Source organism: Hydra vulgaris, chromosome 06, assembly GCF_038396675.1.
Source record: "Hydra vulgaris chromosome 06, alternate assembly HydraT2T_AEP".
Taxonomy (NCBI): domain Eukaryota; kingdom Metazoa; phylum Cnidaria; class Hydrozoa; order Anthoathecata; family Hydridae; genus Hydra; species Hydra vulgaris.
The window spans coordinates 3,183,535-3,201,629 of NC_088925.1; the positions used below are offsets into that span (position 1 = coordinate 3,183,535).

Here is an 18,095-nt window from a genome sequence, read left to right on the forward strand (position 1 = left end):
AATATACTATAAATTAAGTTATTTATTAATTCCCAAAATTATAGTATTATCCAGAACATGCATTACTGCGTTAAAGTGATCGTCATATTTAATGCAACTTTAGTCAATTATAAAACGTTATTACATTTTATATTTCGTGACTTTTGAATAATAGGGTTCAATCTCCATTTTTTGACGTTGGGAATCGACCATAAATTACGCAATGCTAAATTTCACTAATAAACAAGACAAAATAATCAAAAGTTTTCACTTGCAGCGCCTAAAGTTAAAAAAAAATGAAAATAGCGTATTAAGTTTAGTGAAAATCGCCGAGTTAAAGAACTTAAGAACTCCTACTACTGTTTTTCAAATAAATTTAGCGTTGCATAATTTATGGACGATCCCTTGAGAGAATTGAAGGGTTTAGTGCTAAAAGTACTTAAGTCACAAAGTAAATGTTTTGAGAAAATCTACTTTGATCAGCCATTTTAAATCCTTGTTTTGAAGTGTTATATCTCTGATCAAACTAAATTTTCTTAAAACATTAGTTTTGTGACTTAAGTACTTTTAGCACTAAGCCCTTCAATTTAACTTGCGATTTTATGTTATTCAATTATCCGTTGTTTATATTGATCAAATATGTATATTTTTTAATGTTATTTATGTTTTATAATTAATTTTACATTATTAATTGTATTATTTTTAAACTTGCTTGTTTACAAATTGGTTGATAGTTCCAACTTTATTAAACAAAGTTGAAATTAACAATGAAAAAAGAAAAACATACAATTTTAATATTATATAAACAACAATAATAAGATTAATATACTAAAATTATATAATTTTAAACGCAAAACTATTATAAGTAAATACAAAAAATTGAACTTTTTCACTATGCACCTTGGGAGATAGAACCTTATAATTCTCATCTACCGATATGCTATTTTGTCTTAAACCAATTTATATTACTTAACAAATAATAAAAAATGTGTGTTCTAAGCAATCAATTAAACAAATTTGATGTTTTGATTATTTAATTTAACCAAGTTAACAAATTTTTACTTTAGATTTAAAAAATTTATAAGGGTATAACAAATTTTTAAATTCTTTCAACATTACAAAAGGGAGATAGAACCCTATTATTCTAATGTGACGATTTACAAGATTTAGCAATTATTTCAAGTCTAATTATTCTACTTGGATAAATATTTAAGTTAATAAACCAAAAATATAATTTTTTTTTTTTGCTTTTAACTGAAAAATGGAATTGATTGACAATGAAACAAAAAAATTTAACTAATTTATAAACCCTTACACTGTTGGCTACTCCATCTTTATTTTTGTCTTCATTTTCTAATTGAATTGCGTGTTGATGAGTTGCTCCTGACAAATGTCTACAAATACTTTTTTAACATAATTGGTGCCATTTATAAACCGTAGAGCAGCTGCCCTCACGGCACCATTGGTTTTGGATAAGATTTTCTGTTAATGAAGCTTACATAAACTACATATGATTTTAATGACATTAATCTTCCTTTTTTCTGTGAGTGTTTCAATTTTAAAAACATCGGCAAAGTCCCAAGACTTAAAAGTTTTCAAAGTAATTTTTTGGTTCTTCAAAATACAATTCATTATTGAATTTTAAACAATTTGGAGAGAATAAAAATATACTAGGTTTTGATATTCGAGTTTGTCTTATTTTACATAGAAAAATACATAGTCATTAGTAAAGAATAAAGACTGTCATTAAACTAAAACATGCCTTAGTTTTAAATTAACGGAGTCGGCAACAACAAGTAACTTTCTTTTCTAATGTACCGGCCCCCTCCTCCTGTATATGTTAAAGTTAAAGGTATCCATATACTTTTAACTAATTAAAAAAACAAAGAGTAATAATTAATGAAGAATTAATTTTATGTAAATTAAAAATAAATTATTCATATACTGGCACATTTTTTTAATATCTTGAAAAAATGTCTTCATATTTTTGTTTTCAGAGATTACAGAATATAAATGTTTTTTGTAATATAGGTTTGTATTTTTTACTGTATTTTTTATTAAAATCATCTGCAAAAAATATTTAGTTAAGGATTGACGAACTTTTTTCATTTTGTAAAATATTTAGATAAAAGGTGAGCGTTAAATATAATCGTTATAAAAAGATAAGAAATATCATCGCAATAAAAAGTTATAACAATTATTTTTAACGTAACTACTTTCAAACTTTTGTAAAAAATATTTTTACATATCGTCATTCAAAAGTTAATGTGGTTTTTTTAAAAATTAATTGCTTCTTATATCTTACCGATAATTAAAAAGTTAAAAAATGATAAAAAGTAGCTTAACCAAAATTGCTCTACCCGTACGTAAAAATCGCTTAAGGCGTATGTAAATCGCTCTAGGCGTAACGGTTTAAAACAAGGCCTGGGATGGTGGTTGGACGAATCAGATTGCTCTCAAGGATATTTGAAGATAAGGATAACAGATGCTGCTTTCCAGCAGGCTGGAAAACAAGACTCTGATAAGCACTTGTTGAATAGTTTTGAGAGTATAGACGACAGCCCTTGAGAACACTTCTGCAAGACAATAACAGGTGTGTTGCCAGGCCACAAGCTGTAGAAGAGTCTAGGCAGGAAATCACTTTAGATAAAAGAACTGGAGTGATATGAATGTCAAGCAATGGATCAACCTGTTTGTAGGCAATATCAGGTAGAATGCAACTAGTGGAATCAAGAGATGATATTGATGAAAAGTTTTTAGCAAACAATTCAGCTTTGTCTTTAGGTGAGGTTACAAAATCTGAACCATACAAGAGAGGTGGAATTAAAGATTTGCCTTTATTATTGATACTATTAAAGATTCTCCGGAAGTCACGAGAGCCTAATTTTCGAGATGAGATGCGAGATTTCATGACCTGAGAATAGCGGGCTTTGGCGTTAGACAAAACCTTTTTACAATGGTTTCTAGCAGTAATAAACAGACGCCTGTATTCTGAAGAATTGTTTTGCTGATAGATATGGAAGTAACGGTTTCGATTGGCAATCGCAGCAGCACAATGTGAGTAAAACCATGGAGGAGGTGACCTGAAATTGCCGAGAGGGAACAAAAGAATGTGAGGCTTGACCTGGAATCGTCGAGAGGGAACAAAAGATTCCATGCTAGCCTGAATCCATGAAGTTATGTAAGAAGCACATTTGTCGACAGGAAGACAAAAGAAATCTACCCAAGGGCCATCACAAAGAAAATCACGGAAAGAATCCTAGTCAGCTTTAAGGTAGTTGTAAGAGGTATGATAATAGGGGGGTTCAGGTGATGAAAAAGAATGAGATATTAGTTTAAGAGAGATCAAACTGTGATCAGAAGCCCCTAAAGGTGATTGTGGAGAAACTGAGCATTAACTAGGATCAGAAACAAGACATGAGTCGAGTAGAGAAGGTAAATGGTTCGGGTTGTCTGGAAAGCGAGTTGGAAAGTTGACTATTTGAGTTAGGGATTGAGAAAGGCAAAAGTTGAATCTCTGACACTAAAGCCAAGCTTTTTAGTGTGATGAGCATTAAAGTCTCCGGCAACAACTATATTAGCTGATGGATAAAAAGAGAGGGCTTGGTCAATATGATCAGAAATAACATCAAAAAGAGTACAGTCTTGAGATGAAGGAGAGTGATATAGAACAAAGAGAAAGGCAATAGAGTGAAGCGGTGCTAAACAAAAACGCATGAAAAATTAGTCTGTGGTTTCAAACCTAGTTTCACGACAAATGGGTGAATTTTTACCAATGTAAATGCTCAGGCCAAGCATGTGACTATTGGAGTCTTTACGAATTAAAGGAAGATAACCATCAACACTAAGATCACAAAATGAGACAGCTGAACTCAAATTAGTCTCACAAAGAGCAAGTAGGTCTGGTGAACTTTGCAAGAAATAAGACTCAACAGAAGATAAGTTACTTTGAAAACCACAAATATTAGTGAAGATAGGTTTTGAGAACTTAATGATGATGATGGTTTTTTGTGTTTTTATACTTTTGGTACTTTTTTCGTTTTTAAATTTGTTGAAGAACTTGAATCAAAGCATAGATAGTACTCAGAACACTGTTTAATTGCACAAGCAATTGCCTCATTACTATTATTAAACCCTAAGCCATAACAAAGGGCTCCAAATATGGCCTCGGCAATGCACACCAAAAGTACAAACAGGGACACCATCCATGCGCAACATAGCACTGTTAATACTTTGATGTTTTTCAGCTGTTGATGGAATCAACCTCTCTCAGAGCTACCACAGAGTTCGGGAAACCTGACTACCAGCCGGCCTCAGAACCATAAAACTGAATTTTAGAGATGTACCCTTATTAGGAGATTATAGAATGAGTTGCCTAGTCATATAAACAGAGGCACAAACAAAACCCATGCATTGAGTCAAGAAGATTTAGCATTCATCATCCTAAACTGGAAACAATGTGTTAAAAATACATCTGTGCCAGCCTAATAGATGAAGAAAGGGTGCCAGACTGGTCAACAGATTCTGTTTACCCCTTAAGTATTGCTCCATACTTGGCTTGCAAATATTTAGCTCGCAAAGCAATTCTTTTTTACACTGAATTCGAAACTTATACCATAGCTTTACAACAAATATTGTTCTTGTGTAACTCTGTTACCGGAAGATGCCATTTTCTTTACTGAGTTTTACTTTTTAACTGGAAAATTTGAGTAACTTGAAAACTTAAATAACTTGATAACCTGACTAACTTGATAATTTTATATCAGACACTCAATTTATACTATAAAATCCGATTATACATCTATTTTTTATCTTTTAACACATAATAATATAGAATAATTATAGCTATTTGAAATAACTTGTTTTATTTTTTATTTTTACATCAGAATATTCAAAAAATTTTGTTTTTATAATTTTTTTAAGATATTCTGAATAAAATAGTTTTGTTTTTTAATTAGTAAAAAAACAGTTTTACAAATTTACATCATTTGAGATGTTTTTAAAAGAGTATATTTTGCAGAAGCTTTATTTTGCCCATGTAAACTGTTTTGCACGGGTGTGGAGGCAGGCATGGGCGTTCGCCCCGTCAATCCTTCCGAAGCTTTTATATATTTATATATATATATATTCATATATATATACACACACATACACACACACATATATATATATATATATATATATATATATATATATATATATATATATATATATATATATATATATGCAGTGATCGAAATTTACTTAGCCGCACACAATTTTTATTCGAAATTTTAATTTTTAAGGAAAATTTATTAGGTAAAAAAGAAAATATGATTTTTATTGTATAGCTTAGTTATTAAGTATTTTATTAGTAAAGTATTTATAATAAAAATATATCACATTAAAAATAGAAGAAAAAAAAATAATAAGGAATGCACTTTTCATATGCGAATTTTCGTTAGACGCACTTTTAAAAATTAAATAATGAAAAGGAAAAAAATATATTTTTTAAATTTTAATATTTGGTGGGTCCTCCGTGGTTCTTAATCACTTCAAAAATTCTATTTGGCATTGAATTAATGAGCGATTGGAGTGTCATTGGTTGAATTTCTTGCCAACACCTATTGACTTCATCTCGAAGCTTTTTAATGCTGCTTTATTGTCATCCATTTTCATAAACCTTTTGAGATAAGATTCCCCAAAGGTTCTCAATTGGATTGAGATCTGGACTATATGCAGGCCATCTCATCACTTTGATGTTTTTGGATTCAAACCATGCCAAAGTTTCTCTTGATTTATGAATGGGTGCATTGTCTTGTTGGAAAATGACTTGATCAAGTTATTTTTTAAAATATCGATTAAGACATCTTCTAATAAATCTGTATAATTAATGGATTTCATTTTTGTTGATATAAAACATATCGATGTCTTTCCATTGATACAAAATGCTGCCCATGTCATTAATGATCCACCACCAAAATTGCGTGACAAACGAGGTGCATTGTTTTTTCGCAAATCATGCCAGTAATAGCTAAAACCATCTGGTCCATCAAGATTAAACTTCTTTTCGTCAGAAAATACGACATGTTTCCACTTTTCTCCAAAATCCATATATTTTCTGGCGAATTCAAGTCGTGCTTCTTTGTGTATTTGCTTTAAACATGGTTTTTTTAGTGGTTTTTGCCATTTTATATTATCAGATCTTGACAATATTTGTTGAACACGTCTAGGAGTGATTGTCAAACTTAATTCTGATATGATTTGACTCGCAGTTAACTTTTGTTTTGTCGCTAATTGTCGAATTTGTTCCACGTTCCTTTTCGTTATCTTGTAGTTTTTACGTATTTTTTGATTGACGCCATATATTGACCCAAGTTTCAAAAAGTTTCTAATCACCTTTTCAGATCGTCCAATTTTTTGTCCAATTTCTCTATTAGATAACCCGGAATCCTTATATGCTTTAATTAAACCTTTTTCATGGTCATTTAAAAATTTTCCATGTGCCATTTCACTAAAAATATGAAACATTGAATTTTAAATTTATGAAAAATATTTTTATAAGTCAATTATGAAATTACTTACAATTTAAATTGATTTTTTCAACACCAAAACCAAAAATTATATTTCAAATTTAATAAAACAGAACTGCGTCTATACAAATTTCGCACTCAAATAAATCAAATAACTAAATTTTTTTATATAAAGAAATTATAATAACAATGATATCAATTATCTTTTAATTATCAATTAACAAACAATGGTATAAATAAATCACATACAGAAATTTCTTAATAAAACGTTTAATTAAGTCTCTATAATGAAAAATCTGATAAAATTTGTGTGCGGCTAAGAAAATTTCGTTCACTGTATATATATATATATATATATATATATATATATATATATATATATATATATATATATATATATATATATATATATATATATATATATATATATATATAAATATATATATATATATATATATATATATATATATATATATATATATAGAGAGAGAGAGAGAGAGAGAGAGAGAGAGAGAGAGAGAGAGAGAGAGAGAGAGAGAGAGAGAGAGAGAGAGAGTAATTGTGTGCATAAATTTATAATATTTAAAGTAATATAATTATATAAATTTTCTCCTATCCTCTGCTCAATCCTATAATTTTGCCAGGGCCGGGGCTAAGTTAATTAAAAGTCTCATTTTTAGCCCGGGTCAGGACCCTGGTAAGTTACTACTGGTCATATGAACCTACTTTTTTATAATTATCTTCATAAAGGAAACTTTTTTATTTAAGTTTCACACTTTTGAAAAGTATAGTTAGTGCTTTTCTACATGAGAATATATATTTTACGAATATCTCATGAAATTTTTTTAATGGTTTTGCTTGTGAATAACAAACAATAAAAAACAGATAACTGCAAGCTATGTATAAAACATAAAAATTATAAAAAGAACTTTAATATCTATTTTGATTAAATAAAATTTACTAAGCAACATAGTTGTGTTGGTTAAACTACCTAGTCAAATTTTTTATGTTTTTTAAGAAATTTTTTAAAATCAATTTTGAATTTTTTTCTTATTATTTCCAATCATTTTACCTTAGAAAATGCTTTTACTTAGAAAGTATTTTATCAAATATATAATAACTATACATTGTCTATTTTTTAAAGTTATGAAAAGAAAATTATTCAATAACAAAATTAATTTTACTAAGTTTCAAACAGTTTTTAACCCAAACTGGTACCCATTGCACCAACCTTTATTTATCAACGGTTTGGATATTAGTAGCTGTTTCTAGTTATGTAAAAATATTTTTTAAATTAAAAAAATATATAAAATACAGAGGAAAAAAAAAAAAAATTTAATGAATGTTTTGAGAATTTTGAGGTGATGTTTAAACAAAAGCAATTATGTTGGAACAAAAAAAAAAAGTTTCAAAGAAATTTAAAGTACTTAATTTTTAAATAGTGGTCTTTTATTCATTTTATTTAAACAATTATGTTCTTTACATATGATTCTTTATTTATTTATTTTTTACTTGAAAAACCATACTATTTCAAACAAAAAAGTTGTTAATGATCTGAATTTCAATAAAATATGATAGATATGATTTTTTAAATTGTGGTTCTATATTTTTTAGAAAAATTCTATGGGTATTGTAACAAAATAATAAAATAAAAATTTACTTTTGGCAGGCTTGGACAAGAATGGCGCGCAATCGAGTGTTTTTGCTGACCACGCAAATGATTTTTTTTTGACAACTTGTTCACGATTGTTTAAATGTTTTGATGATTTAAACATTTCAGAAATACACTGAAAATAAAAATGATAAGCTTAACCTAAACTAGGGAAGAAAAAAAATAATAATAAAGAAAAAACAATTATAAATAATATATATAAGCACTAAAACAAAAAATAGAAACTTAAGCTCAAAGCAAAACTTTTTGTTATGTTTTTAATTGCGTTTAAAATATATGTTATTAAAACTTAACTTTTAAACGTTTATTCAATAAAATACTTATCTACTAAAAATGATAAAATTACTTACAAGCAAAACAATTCTATTTTTATCCAGTGTAAAGTTTTTAGTTTATTAAACGTTATTTTTAAATTTATGCAAAATGCTTTTAAATTAAGTAACAAATTAATACTAATGGTTTTCTTTGTTAAATAAACAAATTTTATCAAATTTATTAAAAAGTGTTTTATTTTTAAATTGTATAAACATTTTTTCAAAAAAGTTGCAAAAAAAAAAAAAAATTGTTTAAAAAAATAACCTAGTCTTTTTAAAATAGTAATTTTTAATAATTTCATGCTCTCATTAGTAAGTCAAGTTAAAAAAAAGTTTTAAATTTTTTTTTAAAAAAAACAACAACTAGCAATTCAATTTAATTTTAATTTGAGCATTACAAGCAATTTGTAACTTTATTTATAAGCATTTCATGAAATAAATTTAAAAATTATTATAAGAGATTTAAACTCATTTATTCCTATTGTAATTAAATTTAAAAAAATTTCAAAAAATACATTGTTTGTTTAGAAGATTTAAAAAATTGTAAGTTTAATTATAAAAGTTAATCATATTAACATTACAAAATACTTCAAAACTTTTCCATTAATCAACAAAATACATGCTTATATAAGCAAATAAAGTTATTTTATATTCTTGAACATTTAAAATGTTCCTAAATGTTTTAAAAGGTTCTAAGCAAGTAGTAATAAAAAGTTTTAAGCTTGTTCATGAATTAAAGTAACTTAAAAATAATTCTTTTACAAAATAATCATTTAAAAAATTTTCAAGACATGGAAAAATAGTTTCAAATGTTTAAATTTATCATAAAAAATACATACCTACAAAAAAAATAATTATATAAAACATTTTTTCGAAATTTTCACAAAATGCATTTATATACACATTCATTATAATTAATTTTATGTTTTTATTTATAGCCTTCGCGTAAAATAAAAACTTTAAAAAAGATCAACGATTAAAAGTTATTCATAACATAACACTTTTTTATTGCATTTAAATTGTTAAACCATCAAAATAGCTGTGGTCAAGTTGTAAAGAAAAAAAAACTATTAGCACGGTCAGTTACAATGTGTGATTGCATGCCATTCCTGTCCAAACCTGTTATAGTTTTTTTGAATTAATATTGTGGTTTTCAAATTTTTTTCATAAAATGTACCTGCTATGCAATATACTTGCACTTATTTAGAGCTCAAAAAGTCTTGAATAATTACAATCATTAACTGTTATTACTAAAATTTATTATTATATGTTATTATATAAAAAGTTTATAAAATGATTTGTTTTGACAAAAACTGATCATTTTATCAACTGACAAAAAATGACAAGTGACAAAAGACAAAAAAAAGTGTTTTAAAATTGTTAAAACTTATATGATACACGACCTATATGCATACAATTCAAATTATCTCTCATTTTCAGTAACCTTATCATACTCATTTTCAGTAACCCTTAAACTTTCTGGAAATGAAGACGAGGGGAGGTCTTTACGAACTTATATACTGGGGTTAAAAAGAAATAATTTAGTTATCTTTATATAAAAAAAAAAAACTAATACCAGAGAGAAGACTAATCATCGGATCGTTGGAGAGGTCAGTGTGCTTTCTAGAGTTTTTAAAAACTAAAACCACTTATTTAGCTCTTATTAATAGTTTAGTAAGAATTAAAGAGAGTTCTGGAGAACACTTTTGTAAGACTATGATGGAGATGTTGTGTTATCAACAAGTTAGTTAACAACAAGAAGTTAACAACTAGAAGAGTTTAATTAAAAATCAACTTTAGCATCAGAAGCCAAAATGATTTTGATGCCTAACAATAAGTAAATCCGTTTAACAGGAATAGCAGGAAAAACATGGCTATTAGATTCAATAGTCAATTTAGGGGAAAAGATCTTTGAAATTATTTGCCTTATTTTAAAGTAATAAGATTAGACCAATGGATTAGAGACGGAATGTCAAACTTGCTTTAGTTAATGAAACTTTTAAACATTTTCCAAAAGTCTCTAGAACCTAACATCTGAGATAATATACAAGATTTAGTAAACTGAGAATAACGGAGCTTTGCATCAGACAGAACCTTTTTACATTTACTTCTTGCAATAGTAGAATAATATTTGTTTTTAAAAGAGATGTTCTTGTAAAAAATATGAAAAAGTTCTTATGGTTTAATATAAAAACTGCACAAGAAGGCGAAAAACATAAAGTAGAATGAGGCTTGACTTAATGATTGGCTGATAAGAAGGAATAAAAGCACACATACCTGCTTGGATCCAGGAGGTTAGGTAAGATGTACATTTATGCATACAAAATATGAATATATAGAGAAATAAAGATATAAACTTTAGTATTTATATAGTGTAGTAATTGCTGAAAGAGATGATCAGATGGATGTATAGCATGACTAACAAGACAAGAAAAGTAGGCATAATTTTAGACAGAATTAAAAAGCATTTTTAATTCTAAGAATTTTTATTATTGTTTTTCGAGAAGATTAAACTGATTTGGGTATCAGTATGTATAGTGGTAGCAGTATCAGAAGAAAATTGTAGAAGTAAGATAACTTGTAGAGAATGCATTACATATGATATGAACAAGCTTTAGTTTAAGAAAAGAAGATGCTTGAGATTATGTTACAGAAACAGCATAAAAGAAGAAGGCTAAAGCTTGATGATGATGACAATGATGATGATGATGATGATGATCATGTTGATCATAAAGATGCTTATATATAAATATACATGAATATATATAAAATATAACATGAATTTTGAATTTAAAAAACTTTAGGATGTATTTTTTATCAAACCTGGGCCCGGCCTAATCAAATTTCAATCCTGGTTGTTTCCTAATGACAATTTAAACCTTTTTTTATAAGCAGCACAAACACAGCCTTGTTGCTTTAATTTTGTACACCCCGTAAAAATGTTGATAAATTTATGATTCCTTGCATCTTTTAAAATTCTTTCTGGAAGATGATTTCTCGATGCAGCTGATATAGTTGGTATAAAATCATTTTCATTTTCCGTAGTAGATTTGCATTTCTTTGGTTCATAATTTAAAAATAAATTGTAGGTTACAATCGTATTTATTGCAAAGTGATGAGCCGGTGAAAAACTGTAACATGTTTATGAAAGGTATTGATTGTACTTCTCAATATTCCTAATATTACTGAGTGCTGCATTATAACAAAAATTAGACAAAAAAAGCTATTTTTTCATCTAATGTACTCTTTAATGTGCTCTTTATATTTCTCATCAAATGTACTTTTTAATGTGCTCTTTATATTTCTAATCAAATTTACTCTTTAATTTCAAATTTAGAAGTAATAAGTACATAAGATTTTGTACTTTTATTCATTTTTACATTAGTTTTACATAGTTATATACATTGATTTATTTAAAAATATTAAGAGAGAATTACCTAAACTTGTCATTTTCATCCTACTATATATTTTCACATATATAAATTTATTTTTTATGAGTTTATAGTAGATTACTTTGTTTATTCTATGGGTATGTTGCTTTTTTTCTTGGCTAATACAGAAAGTTGTTACAAGAAAAGTCTAATTGATAGAGTTTACATATTTGATGTAACAAGCACCCATGACCTATTTTACAGGTCCTTTTTAGCTAGTATATTATTAATGCTATAATAGTATATATGTTATTCTTATAATAATAATAATAATAATAATAATAATAATAATAATAATAATATAAATTATTATTGTTATTATTGTTATTATTATAGTAAGCACATATAAACAACGGGCTTGCTAACTGCAGTTAACAGCAAGCCAGCTGGCTTGCTATCTGCTGTTACTGAAATTCTATTGTTCGTTTTAACATGCTAAACCTTATCAAAAGTTTTTCTGCATTAATGATCTTTCTACATTAATGATCTTTCTACATAAATGGACTTTCTACATTAATGATCATTCTGGCGATCTTTATTCTAAAGTATTTGGTTATGGCTTCATTTTACACTCATTACCACTTGACTAGTCATTCAGGAAAGCAATATTCTTTTATTGTATCTAGCCCTGCATGCTTTAAAAAAAATGTCTTGTTTTTTTTCCTCACACTTAATTCATTGTTTTCTAGTAACTTTCAACTAAATAATGGTTGCATGCAGCCTTGTTGGGAATGAATTAGGTTAAAAGTTAAAAAATCTTTGTATAGTTATAAAATTATAAATTTTATCTTAATATATAAATTTTAAACATTAATATAAAAAATTTGTTTTAAATGTAATTATTTTAGACTAATATATAAAATTATAATAATTAAAAAATTGTATTATATATTATATAAAAGTTTGTTGTACTATATATTTTATAAAAGTATATTGTATTATATATTATTATAAAAGTTTAATCTAGTTAATTATAAAAAAAGTATTTTAATTTTAGTTGCAGTTTAGCTTCACAGCTTTCTTACTGTCGTAAAAGCGTTTTAATCATTTCCACTGATCCTGCTCACAATATATCAGATGCTTTTGATCAGAAATTCGGAAAGAAACCAACATTAGTAAATGGATACTCGAATCTGTTTGCAATGGTGGGTTGCTATGTTAACTTTATTTTGTTTAATATAATGGTAAATTATGTTGTTGATTTTTTTAAAGAAAAATTTTTTCACATAGGAAATTGATCCTAACTTTGGAATGAGTCAAATACCTGAAGATGTTATAGAAGATGATGGTTAGTTCTCAAATACTTTCAGAAAGTTTTTAACCATCAAAGAAGAAGATTTAAAAAATATTGAATAATCTATAAAAGTTATTGTAGAGAAATGAATGAATATCATGATAAATACATCATAAAATGATTGATTATTTCATTAAATACATCATGTTTGATCGTCAGGATCAATGCATTGTGTAATGATGAATATTTCATTATGATAAATGATAAAACAAGGTTGAACTAACACTGTATAACACAAATACTCCTAACTCATAGGTATTTTTTTGGATTCAGAGTTTCCTCCTAGTCTAAAAGTAAACAAAAGAACAACCTGATCTAAGAGTAGCCACTATTTAAGTTGGGAATAACTAGGAAAATAAAGTAAAATATTATTAAGCAAGAAAGTGGTTAGCAGACAACTGTAAATTATATAATTCCAGAAAACATAGAAGTAAAGAGTTTTAAATTACTTACAAGTATTGAAAAAAAAATTTGAGTACAAAGAGACACTTGGAACAATCAATTTGTAATGATGTTGTTTCACTCTCATTTATACTTTCATTCTTGTTAGAGATTTGATACAATTACTAAAGTTTTTAATTTTTGTTAGGTATTACTTCAGTTGGTAAAAAAATGATGGCGGAGCTACTTGGAGCATTTCCTGGTATTGATGAAGCTATGAGTTTTGCTGAAGTAATGAAGTAAGACTCCTATATACTTTAGTTAAATTGTAATAGATGATTAAATTGTATTTTTTTAAAACATTACATTAACTACTAAAATGATAAACAATTAAAATTCAATATATATCATAAAACATGTAAATAATACCAAAAATACATTTTTATGTGTTTGTAAAAACAAACTAAACTCAATGCTTCAATCTCTATTTTTTTACATTTGTCTTACATTTTTTATCTACATTTATTTGTCTACATTTTTTCAAGATACTTGTCTACATAAAACTTGTTATAGAAAGAGTTTTTAATTAAGTTTTATATCATTAATATTTTCTTGTTCAATAGCACAATAATGATTTCAGCTTAACATAATTCATTACAATGACATATTTATATATTTATAATAATTTAGATTAATTAATATTATCATAATAATAACACAAATGTTTTTTTTTCCTGTATGTTTATCATAGTAGTGTTGTGATTAGGTGCGCTGTTCTATGTGTTAAATGTCTCTGAAAATTCAAACTTGTTTGCATGAAAATCTATTTTGTTTTTTGATCATGCTAACTTTTTAAGTACAAAGCAAAATAATTTAAGCAAAAAAAACTTGTAACTCTTAGAAAAGTTTTTTTTTTTATATGTATACATGCACAATCTTTACATATACAATTTACAAATTTGATTTACAGACTTCATATTTAACTCATGCATATAATGTGTTTTACAATGTATGTGTATTTTATTTTTAATTTCTTCAAATTTTGTTGCTTTAATTTATATTTTTGCTGAATACTAATGTTGAATTTTGAATACATTTATTCTTTGTTATTCATTAGTTGTTACTAGGTCATTGTTACAAAATCAAATGTTGAAAATGCTGCTTTTAATTTAAATCAGATTGTACAAAACCTTACAATAAAAAAATTGGAACTGGTTTCTAACATTATTTTTAAGTTTATTAATGCAACTTTTTCAAAATCTAATATTATAATGAGAAAAAAACCATTAAGTTTAATTTAGAATTTTATTACTTATAAGGATAAATAACAGTTAATGATACAGAATTTATCAATAACTTTGCTGAACAATTCTTTGAACATTTTTACACAAAAAAAATTTTTTAATTACCTTTGCTTCCAAGAAGGCTGCAAGCAACCATTATTAGAGTTGGAAGTTACTGAAAGAGAAAAGATAAAGATTGTTGTGCCCCCTCTAAGCAATCAGAGAATGTTGGCTTCTTATCATGACAAGAATAAATGGTAGTATCATCAGCGAACAATGCCACCTTAGATGTGAGAATATCTGGAAGATGGTTAATGTAAATTAAAAAGAGTATAAGGCCAAGGATAGAACCTTGAGGAACCCCTGAAGTTACAGAATATTAAGAATCACTTCTGCTACAGCATGGGGCTCACAGTGGTTGGTGAACTTTAATTCAGATAAAACTCAATTTTTTTCAGCCTGTCCATCTCGGAAAATTTTTATATTACGATTGGAAAGGAAGGATAAAATAATCTTAAAGATGTTACCAGATTCATTGTAAGAAGAAAGCTTATAGAGAAGACCAGCATGCCAAACTTTATCAAAAGCTTTAGAAATATCAAGGGTGATGGCCTTAACCTCTCCACCTTGATCTAATGCATGATAAAACCTATCAGTTATTACTGTTAGCAAATCAGCTGTTGAATAAATAAATCAAAATCCATATTGATGATCAGAAAGTAAGTTATTAGATTCAAGATGAGAGATGAAGTGTTTGTTAATTATAGATTCAAAAACCTTGCTTGTGATAGGAAGAAGACTAATGGAACAATAGTTAGACAAGTCAGGTCGCTCTCCAGAATTTTTGAAAATAGGAATAACAGATGCTGCTTTCCAGCAGGCTGGAAAACATAATATTTTTGATAATAGTTTTGAACTTCAAGCTGTAGAAGAGTCTAAGCGTCTAAGAGTCTAAGGAAATCACTTTAGATACAGAAACTGGAATGATATGAATGTCAAGCAATTATTCAACCTGTTTGACTAAATCAGGTAGAACGCGACTAGTGGAATCAGGAGATGATATTGATGAAAAGTTCTTAGCATACAATTTAGCTTTGTCTTTTGGTGAAGTGACAAAGTCGGAACCATACAAGAGAGGTGGAATTAAAGATTTGCCCTTATTATTGATACTATTAAAGATTCTCCAGAAGTCACAAGAGCCTAGTTTTTGTGATTAAATACAAGATTTCATGGCTTGAGAATAGCAGGCTTCGGCATTATGGTTTCTAGCAGTAATAAACAGACGTCTGTTTTCTGGAGAGTTGTTTTGCTAATAAATATGGAAGAAACGGTTTCGATTGGCAATCGCAGTAGCAGTGTGAGGAAAACCATGGAGGAGAGTTAGACCTGACCTGGAATCGTCAAGAGGGAATAAAAGATTCCACGCTAGCCTGAATCCACGAAGTTATGTAAGAAGCACATTTGTTGACAGGAAGACAAAAGATTTCTACCCAAGGGCCATCACGGAAAGAATCCCAGTCAGCTTTAAGGTAGTTGTAAGAGGTACAATGATAGGGAGATCCAGATGGTTAAGGAGAATGAGATAATAGTTTTAGAGAGATCAAACCGTGATCAGAAGCACCTAAAGGTGAATGTGGAGAAATTGAGGACTGACTAAGATCAGAAACAAGACATAGGTTGAGTGGAGAAGGTTAATGATTCGGGTTGTCTGGTAAGCAGACAACCCGAATCATTAACCTTCTCCACTCAACCTATGTCTTTAGGGGTTGAGAAAGACAAAGATTGTGGGCTTTAATTTCTGCAGAGTCACTGACACTAGAGCCAAGCCATTCAGTGTGATGAGCATTAAAGTCACTAACAACAACAATATTGGTTGATGGATAAAAAGAGAGGGCTTGGTCAATTTGATCAGAAATAACGTCAGTAATAGTGCAGTCTTGAGATGAAGGGGAATGATATAGAACAAAGAGAAAGGCGATACAGTGAAGTCGTGCTGAAAGCTGAACTCAAATTAGTCTCACAAAGAGCAAGTAGGTTTGGTGAACTTTACAAGAGATAAGACTCAACAGAAGAAAAGTCACTTCAAAGAAGTTTATAATATTATATATAATATTATTAAAAAAGTATAATTAATATATAAACACAAAAATATGGATGGCTTAAAACATTAACAAAAAAAAAAAACCATTAACAGAAAAGTGTTATTGTTTCACTTGTATATAAATACAAGACTTACTTAAGAAAAAGTACAAGAATTAGTCAAGGTGTAACATTTTAGGCAGTTTTAATTTTTTTAAACATATTTTAAACAATTTTAGTAATGATTTATGACATTTTTCATTTATTATTTAATGAATATAATATATATATATATATATTATAATACAAGACCAACACTCTTCTTCATTTCCAGTAACTTCTGGGTTACCTCAGAGTATCTCTTCTATCCTTGGTCGTGTTTTGTTTCTTATCTACATTAATGATCTTCCTGACAACCTTACATCTAAAGTAGCTCTTTTTGCTGAAAACTCAACTTTATATTCCTGTCTTGATAAAAAATCTTTTTTTTTCGATCGCTTAGAACAGGCAGCCAATCTTGAATCTGCTCTCACTTTTGTAACAGATTGAGGCTCGCAGTAGCTTGTAAATTTTTACTCCAACAAAACTCAGTTATTTACTGCAAACACCTATCACAATACTGTAACATTCCTATATTAATGAATGGCAGCCCTCTTACTGAATGGCAGCCCTCTTAAAGATGATAGCTCAAAAAGCTATCATCTCTAGTTCGATCAACTAAAACTCATTTTTGGTTGACTCACCATTCAGCAAAGACTCATTCTTTTACTGTATCTGTTCCTGCATGCTTTAAAAACTTTTATTCATCTAGTTTTTTCCCCCACACTTCAACCCTTTGGAACTCTCTCTCATATTCATGTTTTCTGACTCATACAACCTTCAACTTTTCAAGTCTTTTGTCAATTGTTTTCTTGCTTATTAACTCAATTCTTTTTTTCTAATAACTCCTAACTTAATAGTGATTGCTTGCAGCCTTGTTGGGAGTGAATCAGAATTAAAAAAAAAAAAATTAATCAATAGGTTAAAATATGAAGGAGTTTACTTAGTTGAATAAAAATCTTACAATAAATATAAATATAAAACATACATGATGTATGTTGCAAATATGGCTGATATATCAGGCTTGGCCAGGAAGGCATTTGATTTCACG

General features: G+C 27.8%; 1 protein-coding gene across 1 annotated transcript in view; it reads left to right on the forward strand.

Moving 5' to 3' along the window:
- LOC100204196 (ATPase ASNA1 homolog) overlaps positions 1 to 18,095 on the forward strand; it is a 37,913-nt gene that overhangs the window by 7,665 nt on the left and 12,153 nt on the right. Inside the window, exons 2-4 of the mRNA XM_065798997.1 lie at positions 12,906 to 13,053; positions 13,139 to 13,196; positions 13,792 to 13,882. Of these exons, the coding sequence (XP_065655069.1) occupies positions 12,906 to 13,053; positions 13,139 to 13,196; positions 13,792 to 13,882 (297 nt within the window). The remainder of the gene's footprint in view (positions 1 to 12,905; positions 13,054 to 13,138; positions 13,197 to 13,791; positions 13,883 to 18,095) is intronic.